We start from the raw sequence: 12,209 nt of genomic DNA on the forward strand, positions 1-12,209 counted from the left end.
TCTCAAGAGCCTTAAGTAATTTTATCTGCAAAGACTCTTTCCAAAAAAGAACACATTCTTATGTTCTAGGTGGATATGAACTCAGGAGTGGAGGGATTCGACACACTACAGCTCACATGCAACCTTGGAACTCTCATGATCCAGGTGCAGCAGCAAGACGTCAGGGTCTTCGTCCAGCCATATATCTGAGTGACCATATGAAGTCCAGTTCCCCCAAGAATGACCTTCACTGAGCATGGAAGGTGAGCAGGAAATGAAGCTTGTGGTGTTAAACCACTGAGATTCTGGGTTAATGTGTTAAAACAGCAGAGGTATGCCTAGCTTGGCTACCAAATCAAGCATCATACCCAGCTCTGCCGTTCAGGCTCTGTTTATGCGCCCAGGGCTAACATGCGGTGTTTTCATTTGGCTTCAATTTTTGGTCAAAAGCCCTTTTAGGTTGCTCTTGCTGAATGTCCTAGGAATTTCTCCAAGAGCTTTGCTTGGCTTGGACATGACTGTTTGGGAGGTTTCTTGTTTTCCCTGGATAATGTAATTAGGCTTTTGCTGATAACATCACTGTTTTCTCTGCTGGTCCCAGAGGAAAATGTGGTGGCCAATGGCAGTTACCGTTTGCTTTTATTGGGGTGGGAGAGAGGAGGAAAGGGGTTGAATGTTAATGTTTTCCAACTAAGTTCATCCAAAAATGAACCAAGAAAAAAAGTAGCCATAGTCCCTTTCTTAATAGCAGTAAAAAGAGCGGGAGGTTTTAGAGTCATGTTGACTTGGATTAAAATTTCTCAATTTAGCGCACTTCATAGCTATGATACTTTGAAATGTTACATAGTATCACAAAGTCCTAGTTCTCGACCCTTTAAAAAATGAGTTAATCTCACCTTTCCACAGCTGACTGAGAGGAATAAAGGATACTAGATGCCTGTTTGGCTAAGTGCCCTGATTTCTCAGATAAATATGAACTTGCTTTTTCCCTATGGTCAGGCCAATGTACTCTCACTTGGATCTTCTTTCCTTCTGGGGGCAAGGGGAGAGCTAAGGTGGTCTGAAACCATGATCTTCCTCAGTGGTCTCACATCAGGCAGAAAGCATTCTCTGGCTCTTCTCTAGTTCAGCCTCTTAGATATGATTAATCTATTCCTTGGAAATAGCCATAACACAGATGACAGATTGACCAATCTCTTTAACTGGTTGAGTTGTGCTCTTCAATATTTCAAGAGAGTTCATTTTGACCATCACTCCAGTTTGACTGAAAACTTCCGCCCGTTAGGATTGTGTCTTATCCTGTAAACTCTACAGCAGTCAACATGAAGCCAAACTGACCAGGGTTGTCTCCTCCAAGCTCACTGATCTGTGACAGAAATGGGGGATGGAAAGTTCCTATGACTAAGACAGGATTGGCCTCCAATAACATGGATGGTCCCAAATTAATGGGGAGTATCAATTAACTGTTGTACTCAGAGCAGAGGGGAGGCAGCAGAAGTTGAAACACTTAAGGAACAGACCACAAAGAGGTAAGATTCATCTCCACTCTAGGGATTCAGTGGGTCTTTCCAGAAACAGATCAACTAATCATCTATTTGTTATGCCTCGCCAGCTGAATCAGCAAAACTTGCTCTTACAATTGTGTGACCATTTAAATGATGTTATACATTGTACAGTATATATTAGATACAGTATGCCTGTTATATATAAATATGCAATAGGCATTTGCAGAACTGGGTTCATGCTAGGCACTGTCCTACCTATATATTAGCTCATTTAGACTTCACAACTCTACTAGGTGCTATTGTTATTCCCATCTTAAATGAGGAAACTGAAATCCAGAAAGGTTAACTTGCTCCAAATCACAGAGCTGGTAAGTAACAAGGCCAGCATTCACATCCTGCCAGCCTGCCTCTCAAGCTCCCACCTGTAGCTACTAGGCCACGCTGCCTTTCAAGTGGGAGCAAGGGGAGATGGTTAAAAAGAGAACCTCTGGATGGTAGCTGACAGAGAATCCTTCCACCCCTAAACAGATTCTGAAGAGACGGCCCTCCCAGAGAAGAAGTTTATGGAGAGAGAGTCCAGGAGACCCATTCCCAGCTGCAGTCACATGGATCCGTATGTATAAGCAAAGAGCTGCTGAAGTCACATCTTAGTGATCACAGGAGCCAAGACCAAAGCCATCCTTCAGTGGACAGCTTTGGCCTGAGATGGAGCTCCCCCATATCTAACATCCTGAATTAGCAGCAGCATGTGAGGGCCAGAACATACAGATCTGGCAGGTGGGAGACAAAGGAGATGGAAGGGGTTGGGGAAAGGCTCCAGGAAGCCTCACTGGGTCTGACTGGAGCTTCACATCTTTAATGTACAGACTGCCAAGGACCAAAGACAGCCAGCTCTCCCATCCTGCTCCTGTTCACCGTTACTGAATAAATCACTTCAACCCCCTCCAGCTTTGGCCCCGCTCCATCAACAGAGTAAACCAGGGCTCCCCACTTGAGCCTGTCATCAAAAGCAGAGGGCACCAGTGTGCTCTCTCCCAGGCTCTGTAGCCCTTGTGGGCAATGTCCCCTCCTCCCCTTCTCCTCCCTCCCTAGGCGTTTCAGAATAGCAGTATTTGACTGTTGATTCTTTCATCTCTGCAGCTTTGAAAACCTCAAACGTCATATCGGATCTACAACAAAGAGCAAGGACTTCAGGGGTTGACAGCACAGCCGTAATTAAAGACAACCATCAGTGAGCTGCCATGTTAAACAATGCCACGTTATAGCTGCTCCAAAACCAACTGTTTACCTTTCAGACATTTCTATGGAAAGGTTTAAACAGGTGCGGTTTAAATTGTTTTCATAAAAGATCTGCAAACAAGAGATAGGAACTTTTCTACTACCTGAGATAGGACATAGGACGTAATATACAGCTTGCTATGCCCTTGCTAATAGTATCCGAGTGATTTACTCAGGTAGTAACCAATAAGAATACAAATTTTTAAATATGATTGGAAATATTATAAGAACATAACCAAAGATGGAATGGAAGCCATCCCCAAATCTCCACCTTATGTTCCTTCTAGACCATGGATCCCAGTTTTCCATTTTGTACACTAAGAAGACTGCATTTTAAGTTTGTCAATACATAGAACCCTTTTGCCAAATCAAATCCAACAGAACAGAAAAGCAATGGTTTTGAGGTTGAATCAAGGGCCCTCTTGCCCTACTCTTCTCCCAAAAGATCTCTAGAACTCCAAGATCCACTGGGCTGTATCAGCTCTTGTGAGTTCTAGGACCAAACTTCTGAGAAGAAGCAGCAGCAGCTATAAAACATGTATTCCCTCTTCAGGTCACAGCATTCTTCCTACTCTTCAGCATCTAAACTACCAAACAGCTGTGGTCCTGAGTCTGTGCATAACAAAGCAACTTCTGAAGAGCAATTTCTCTGCTCCTCCTTGAGTTTGGGGCAGGGCTAATCACATCCACAGCAAAGGCAGAGACAGATGTTAAAAGCTGATTTGCACCCTGAACTCCTCAGCTGGGCATCCATAGCTGGCAAAGTGTCCCACGCCCAGGAAAAGGAATGTGCTCACCACACTTTCCTTCCTTTTTGGAATCCTAGGCCACCATTCTGAGGTCTGCACTTGTCCTCTTTCCAGGTCTACCTGTGTGCTGGAGACTTCTGGAGGTCTCTGGAGCCTCTGGCAAGTAAATCCACTCAGAGATGGCCAGAAATGTTGCCACCATGGATGATGCCATAAGACTTGACATGGGAACAAGAGGACTATTATTACCTTGTGTGTATCCCTCACACACCATGGAGAATCATTAGGCCAGGACCTTACTGGCTGCATTTAAGCCCCTTAGGACATGGTGACTCCTCATGGTGACCACTGGTGGAATTTCCCACCTCAGGGCGCAATACTACCACTAGAGGAGCTGTCATTCATTTCTTTGCAGACCAAAGACCTTAAAATTTTATAAGAGGAAAATTTTCAGTGTTTCTTTAGAACAGACCAAAAGAATTACAAAAGCTGAATCTGACCTTTTTTCTATAAAAATCATCCAAACTGGACACACCTAATCCCCTTGATGGGCCTCAGGACATCTCCAAAGAGAAAATCAAACCACAAAGAGCCTCATTTGTAGGACAGGGAAGCTACAGGCTAGTTATTTCCAGGGGACCAGGATAAAGCATGAAGAGGTAGAGAGAGCAAAACTCTTCCTGGCTCGGGCTGGGCCTGGGATCCTCCCCACCCTCCCCTCTGCTGACATCATTCTTAAGAGTCTCTTTTCCTTCCAGCCTGGACAGCTCTATTTGGAAAACAATGACCCTTTATGGAGAGTTTTCATCCCAGCTTAAATTCTAAAAGCCAAAGAGCCAGTGTGTCCTGGAGAAAGCTTCCCTCAAGAATCTGGGAAGACTGCCTTAGGTGGTTTGTATTTAGAGGTAATATGGTCTCCTTTAAATTGTCACATTGTCTTGCTGTTTTCAGAATGAAACCAGACATAAATAAAGCAAAAAAAAAAAAAAAAAAAAAGTGTCTGAGATAGACTACTGATTACTGGTTTATTTTTTGAGTTGGGAAGCCACACTATTTTCCAAGCATGGTTACGTTATGGCAATACGCTCTCTCATAAATTTATTCTATCCTTCTGCTTGTCTATAAAACAGTCTGCTCTTCATCTTCCCAAACTTGGCCTGCATACAGAACTTTTAACTTAAAATACCTAACAGTATGTCATATCCACCAGATACATGACAGCTATTCCTAAGATACATAATATTATTAATTGTTTTTGAATGTAATTGAACTGTTATGAATCCAAAAAGTATAAAAATGACATTTAGCCATCAACAGTTCTTGAAACACTATATATACAAAAGAAGAAATACTAACAAGTCCAACAGTACTCATAATTTCAAAATTATACCCTTTGAAGCCAAAATGACATTAAGAGAAACAGAAAGGATGTAAGAACTTAAAAATAAAATTGTAATGCTTGAAAATATTAAACTTGCCTTCTGATAAAAATGAAGTGTGAGCTAAATTATTTTTTTATGTTTGCAGAACTGTCAAACAATGTGCTATCTCTGTAACTGTTTAAAGAGACAGAGCTGGAGCATGTGGAGAGAATCTGGAAGGTACAAACAAGGCTGAGGATGAGCAAGACTGACTCTGATTTATGCCAATTCCCTTAGAGTTAACTGAGCGCCTGCTATGTGCTCTTACTACCATATGCTGTAGAGGATTTAAAAAAAAAAGATACACATTATGCCTCTACAGAGCTTATACACTCACTGAGGAGAAAAGAGAGGACCTGAAAGCCCTAAAATAATGAAGCCAAACTATCTTTGATTGAGTGCCCAAGTAAAAGTTCTGGTAGGCAATGTGGGAGACTGGAGCAGTAAGAACCCAATGTAATTGAAGCTACTCCATGGGAAAGCTCAAAATTCAGCTGGATCTTAAAGACTAATTTAGAAAGACACAAAGAGGACCAGAGAGTATTTACAGTAGGAAGGCAGCTTATACAGTGGCTTACAGGCAGGAGCAAACAGAGCTTGCTGGGGAAAGGATGGGCAGAAATGAATGGCCCAGTCCAAGGCCCTGATCTCACGTTATCTTCAACTCAAGGATGTGGAAAACACACATCAGACTCTTCCTTCTCCACTGTTTCTCAGGGTCAGTTTTATCCCAGTCCCACGGGACTTGGAATTCTGAGGCTCCCAGTATCCCCCTCTTACCAGGCGTGCTCCACTGGATCCACACAGGACCCTTCCAAGTTTATCATGAAGAGTTAGAAACCTTCCCTCTGCACCAAGAGCTGAGCTGGTTTTCAGAACCTTTCAAAGAGGTCAACACTGATATGGTCACTCCCTTCATCTACTTGAGACAATATGCCCGCCCTCCTTAGGATCTTAGGATCCTTAGGGTCTGCATTATTCTGAGATCAGTGTTCTCAACCAGGAGCAGCTTGCGCCCCTGACATCTGGAGTCATTTTTGGTTGTCACAAAGGGTTTTGTTACTGGCTTCAAGTGGACAGAGGCCAGAGATGTTGCAATGCAACATTCGATGGATGGGACAGCCCCTGCCCCAACTAAGAAGTTTCTGGCCCAAAACGTCAATAGAGATGAAGTTGAAATGAGATGAACATAAACATTCTTGGTAATTTTCTGAGCAGATTTATTTTAACAAGAACTTTCCATTTTTTTTTCCATAAGTTTGCAGTCCACTTGCAGATCTGCCCCAAATCCAAAGGTGTTTCCCAGTGTGAAACTACATAATCCATGAACCCTGATTAATTTCCCTACCCTGTGCAAAAAAGATTTTCTAAAGAGCAAGATGGGAGGAGCATAATGAGCAAGGCTGCACCATGACTACGAGATGTTTCCTCCACTCCTGCAAATGAAACACTCACACCTCAACCGGAAAGCCAGCACATTCTTCATCTTTTGGGCCCTTCCAAAGCTAGACACACTTTGAGTACTTATATTTCAATAGAGAAGAATCTCAAAGTCCAAACATTGGCCTTTGAGTATGTTCAGTTTGGGATTGCCATAGGAAAACAACAGCCATTGTAACTCTTAAATATTCACAGCTTTAATATAAAACTGGCTCAAAACATCCCTTCCAAGTAGCATCCGTCCCTCATGCTTACATGAAGGGTTTAAGCTTACCTGTGATCAGATGTTATATAAGCCTCCAGTGCAAACTAACTGCAAAAAGAAACTGAAACTTCTTAGAAAATGTGGGTTTTGTGAACTCAGCTGAAATAATGGAGAAAAATGCACACTGTAGCCACAGCCACATCATGCACCCTGAGACCAATGGGAAAAAACAAAAATCAAGAGAATAACAGAATTTTATGACATTTAGAATTTTAAATATTTTTTCAAGCCTTCAAAGAAAGGCTCTTATAAAATTGATAAGGTCCTAATTTCACAAAAATAAACAACTTCTATGATTTAAAATAAAAGCAAGTGTGTAGTAAAAGATACATGATGCTAGCATATAATTTTGTAAGAAAATTAAGTTAATAGTTGAATGTTTTTGTTCTAAGAATTAGATCATAATTCAATTGCAACTTAAAATGTTGTTGATACTCTATATATGTTTATAATTTTTTTTAGTTTCAGCGTTCAAGATTAAATTCCAAACTTTTTTCTTCCGTAGCTATTCTTACATGTTGCTTTCCATTTAAGCTGACTCATTATACCAAAACCCTTTATGCCGCCCCCCAATCCTGACCACCTGAAGCAAAAGCAGATCCCCTTCCCAGTCTCACCATGTTCCCTCTTGCTCACCTGGCAACATAAGGCCTGTACCATTTCCGTTCATAAAAATCTCCCATCTCAGTCTGACAACCACAATTGACTCCCAAAAAGTGGGGCCTAGAAAGTACAAGGAAAGTTGAAAAGCATAAACCATAGGCTGTCCAAAATCTAAGCCTAAATCCCATTACTCTTACAACCCTCCAAACCTTACAACCAGACCTTACAACCCTTACAAGACCTTCCTTCCAGGTCCTGGCAACCCCAACTCATGCCATCTCTGCAACCTCATCTTCCTTCTCTTTAAACCTCCTCATTTGTTTTCAATGGGCCACTTTGATGTCCTCTCTGGTCCAAAACTTGCCAAGCCTTTTCACAGGTGGTCCACTCTGTCTGCAATGCGCTTCCCAGGACTTTCCTCTCTGATTCACAAGTCTCAGCAAAAATGTCCCTGCTTGAGATGACCTTTCTTATCAGGCTATGGTAAGTACCTTCGATACTTTACCTGGATTTAAAGGTGTTAAGACACTGTTAAATAAATAAGTGAATGAATTGTATGGATGGATGGAGAAGGCATGCATAGACAGATAGATGGGTGGATGGATGGACAGACAGAAGGCTGCAGACAGTTAATTCCCATAGGAGAGTCAGCCAATATCTGCTGTCAATATCCATTATCCTCTATGGCCATTTTCCAAGCAATTGTTTCTCTTCCTTGGATCATTTGAGTCTGAATCAGTGAATCCAAAGCTGAGCAGGGAAGAACCTGATTAAGGTCACCGCACCAACCCCCTGGGATGGTTCCCTATCATCCATTTTCTCATGCTTTGTGTCAAGTCTTATTCCCAGCCCCTCCAGTGGCAAGGCGTCTATTACCTCCCTGCGGACACATCTACACACTCTCCCCATTGTGAAATTTGTCCTGATTTTCCCAGCCTAAGTTCCTCTCTGCTTAACTTCACCCCATTACTCACAGCTATCTCCCTCTGGACTACAGCAAATGACAACTCCGTGGAATTCACTTTCTCATCCTGGCTTCCCACAACTTCCCAATCCAGCTCCCTATTCCTTGTTGAAATCTCATGGCCTGTGTAAACATGAGTTTACACAAATGTTCTGAATTAGAACTTGGTCACCACCAGCTTCAACATACCACCCTGTTTCTCCCATCCATCATTCCCTTCTCCTTCTACTTCTCCAGCCTCCACCAAGCCAACTGGGTTTCATCTTCCTACTACACAATTCTTTCAAAATGTAGCCCTTTGCTTGACTATACAGAGAATTTCTAGAAAGCTAACAAGAAATTGTTAACAGTAAGGAAGAGCAATGGGGACAAAAACAGACTTTGCGCTGATACCTTTCTGCACTCTGTACTTTTTCACTATATGGATTTACAACTTCTTAAAATAGCAATAAAACACTCGTGACATAAAACTTACCACCATGACAATTTTTAAGTATATAGTTCAGTGCTATTAAGTATATTTACATTTTTATATAGCCATCATTACCATAGGTAAAACTTTTCCAGTTGAAAAATTTTAAATTTTTAAAAGCATAGTTATTAAGTGGTGACGTAAGACAAAAGAATCAGGATACTATGCCTGAGCAATGGAAAACAAATTTCAATGTTGCTTAGCCATTTTTATTACATTTAAAAAACTTTAAATACAGAGTGACAGGTACTTGAGAATTCTTTTAAGTGAGGAGAAAAAGAATGAAATATAAAAAACTAAAAAAAAATAAATAAGGACTACTTTACTTCCTCCCTTCCACCATTCTTATAATAATGACAGACCACAAATAAGTATGTGTGTTTGCATTCAAGTATAGAGAACGGACATCTTAACAGAACAGAATTATGGCAATCACAGCAGTTATGAAAAAATTATTAGCTTTATTACTCCAAGAGTAGTTTGAATAGGAGTCTTCCAGCTGTTAAATCTGATCATCAGAACACTGTCAATTTTCTTGGCCACACAGTCTTTTTGTGTAGCGCAGAATGTGTTGCAATTAAGGGATTTTCTCACCGAATAATTCTCAGATCTGGAAGGTCTTTCTTGTATATAACAATCCAAGCAGTGGTACATTACACAGCTCCTCTGATATGATTTTATAAGTTGTGGAAGAGGCAGAGATGGTCACAAGCAAAGAGTGTGATTTCGTGCGTGTCTGGTAGCTACACCTCCAGTGAAGGTCTCCCATCTGACAGTATGAAGACTGAAGCAACTTTCTGACTGATTCTGGAAATCCAAACACAAATCCCACACATTTCACAGGAAGTGTCCACTGTGCCCATGACTGCTGGGTTCTGACTCCTTCTTGGAATAAGTGTTGTTGCAACAGTGATAGCTCGGTTCTGAATTGCAGGCACCAGCCCATTCAAGAAAGGCTAGATGTCTGCAAGAAGGGCTGTCTAGGTTATGGTTAGTTACTCAACAAAACCCTAAGTGTTATGTACCAGTGAGTTCACAACTCACAAGGATCCCACATATTTGTTCTTTCTCTCTCCTTCACACACATAAACACATGTGTGCACAACCACATTATATTACTTCATTACACTACAGTTGCTTTATATGGTAAAGAACCTCAAAGAGCCACCTGGCTATCAGAATCACATAATCTGACATGACATACAGTCATGTGTTCCAGGTTGAACAAGGCTAATTTAACAAAAGCTGGGACCGAGTGAGCACATTCTGAGAAAAGGAACAAAGAGAAACACCCCTATGACTGCCTCTAGCTGGAGACTCTGAAAATGGTATGTAAACTAAAATGAAAAATAATAGCATGGTATAGAGAATAAAATACCAGGCTAGGATTTGGGACATTACATTCCAATCCCAACTTTAGTGTTTACCAGCTGAGTGTCTTTCCTTAAGTAAGTTACAATCTGATAGTCAGTTTTCTTACCCATAAAAGGGGGTGAATTATAATCCATCTTGTATACAAGGTTCTTATGGGAATAAAGTAGATAATGTTCATCGGGGAAATGACTAATGATATCTGCACAACAATTCATTCCCTTTCTGTCCTATAAAGGCCCCTCCTATAATACCCATCAATGAGGGAGCATGGGCAGTCCAATATCTATGCCAATCCAACCGCTGGAAGGGTTGAGACTCCACCACCAGGGTGATCGGGTGCTACATCAGACTCCTATCGCTGCTGTCACACATAACCAAAACCTTAGGGCTTACATCAACAGAAAATTTATTCTCCCATGGCTCTGGAAGCCAGAAGTCTGAAATCAGTATCACTGGGACACACTCTCTTCAAAGCTCCAGGGGAAAATCTGTCATTTCTTCTAGCTCCTGGTGCCTGTTGGCACGCCTTAGCTGGTGACCACAAAATCCCAATCTCCAAAGACAGTATGTACATCTGCTCTATCTTCACATCACTCACTCCTCTGTGTGGAGGTCGACTCTGCTTCCCTCCTAAGGATATGTGTGATTACCCTTAGGACCAATATGTAGAATCTAGAGTAATCTCCCCTCTCAAGGTCCTTAATTGCATACACAAAGACACTGCTATATAAAGTAAGAAGTCCAGGCTCTGAAGATTAGGACTTGACATCTTTTAGGGGCTTATCCTAGGCAACAAGACAGAAGGTGCAAATATATCGGGAAAAGATCCCAATCAAATAACATTTTTAAAGTTCAAACTATCCCTTTAAGTAGAAGTCACATGAAGCTTTTGGCCTAATTTACATTGGTGGATGAATGAAGAAAATCAGTCTTCCTGAAAGCATTAGGATGGGCTAGTTAAAAGGAAGTGAACTAGCTTTGAGGGCAGAAAGAAAGAGAAAGCTGAGCCTATCCAGGTACTTTAGCAGTGGAGTCATTAGAAATGCGGCATCAGAAAAGCATGCACACTCCAGAGAGGCTCAGAAGGAAGAAGCAGGAAGACGTCCATCCCTCTTACATCCCATCCCTGAGCTGAGAGCCACGCCTATGTGCAGGTCACAGGACAATACAAAGCCCTGTGCACCAGGTGACCTTTCGCAGGCTTGTTCCCTCACTTTCTAGCACATGCCCTATACAAGCTATAGGCACTGGAGAAAAAGCAGCAAACTGATCAGATAACAACACTTCCTCTCTTAAGGCCATGTCCTAATGACAGCTAAGTCAGTTCCTGGCGGCAGCTGTTTAGGGAAAGCCTACTATGTGTCAGATAGTTTGGCAAGCAAGACAAAACCAATTTCTGCAGGGAGCTCACTTTGCAAAAGTCAGTCAGTGATATTCCCAAGAAAGTGGCCTATGTCCTCTAAATCAAACACCCAAGCCTCCAGATAATCTACCCTGCAGGAGGCCAGCACAGAAGCCTAGAACACTCAGACAAGTTACCCCTTTGTGGGAACATTTTTTAGGATGTGGGACACTCCCTAGAGGCGCCATTCTGCCCTCCCTCCTCACATCACCAATTCCAAAAGCTCCCCCTGTCTATCTGATTACATACTCTGTGCTTCCCACAGGAGGGTTGCATGATTAAGTGGCATTCAATCTTCTCTGCTGGGTGATGTCAGGCTCCACAGCATCCCCGCTCACAGTGGGCACCCCAGTGGCTGGAGGGGGAGCGATTCTGAGAGAGTAAAGAATGGGGATACACAGGTCGAAGAAAAGAGAAGAAGGCGGCTCCTTTTCATTCTGCGCGTGAGCTTCTCTGGGTTCCATAAATCCCTCTGCCCTGTGTATTTCACTCAGCTGTCTAAGTGAGGTCTGCTTATGTCGCCACCACTGTGCAGAATCAATCATGCCCTTCTGCACAGAATGTTAATTGTGCACCTCTCCAAAAAAGATGGAGCACACTGCAGAGACCTCAGAGAAAATTCAAAACCAGTTTTTTTGGAATTTACAATACTTTTTAAATTGCCATGGGGAGTAAATGGTCACCAACATAGAAGCGATCCCGCTGAGACCCAGGTGCCTTTTTCGAGGCTGAGGAGAGAAACAGTAAGAGACCACTC

General features: G+C 42.2%; 1 protein-coding gene across 43 annotated transcripts in view; it reads right to left on the reverse strand.

Moving 5' to 3' along the window:
* The window catches only part of Lrmda (leucine rich melanocyte differentiation associated), a 1,370,443-nt gene that overhangs the window by 1,025,779 nt on the left and 332,455 nt on the right, over nt 1–12,209 (reverse strand). For 41 of the 43 annotated variants that reach the window (XR_015440503.1, XR_015440505.1, XR_015440504.1 and 38 more), the window contains exon 3: nt 7,274–7,360. The exons of the other annotated variants lie outside the window; for them this stretch is intronic. Coding sequence is in view for 20 of the 41 variants with exons in the window: in XM_087185375.1 (XP_087041501.1) it covers nt 7,274–7,360 (87 nt within the window). In the remaining 21 variants the exon portion in view is untranslated. The remainder of the gene's footprint in view (nt 1–7,273; nt 7,361–12,209) is intronic. 43 annotated transcript variants of the gene reach the window in all.

Source organism: Heterocephalus glaber, unplaced genomic scaffold, assembly GCF_053883595.1.
Source record: "Heterocephalus glaber isolate CG9 unplaced genomic scaffold, H.glaber_assembly_v1.0 deba00001497, whole genome shotgun sequence".
Lineage (NCBI taxonomy): Eukaryota > Metazoa > Chordata > Mammalia > Rodentia > Bathyergidae > Heterocephalus > Heterocephalus glaber.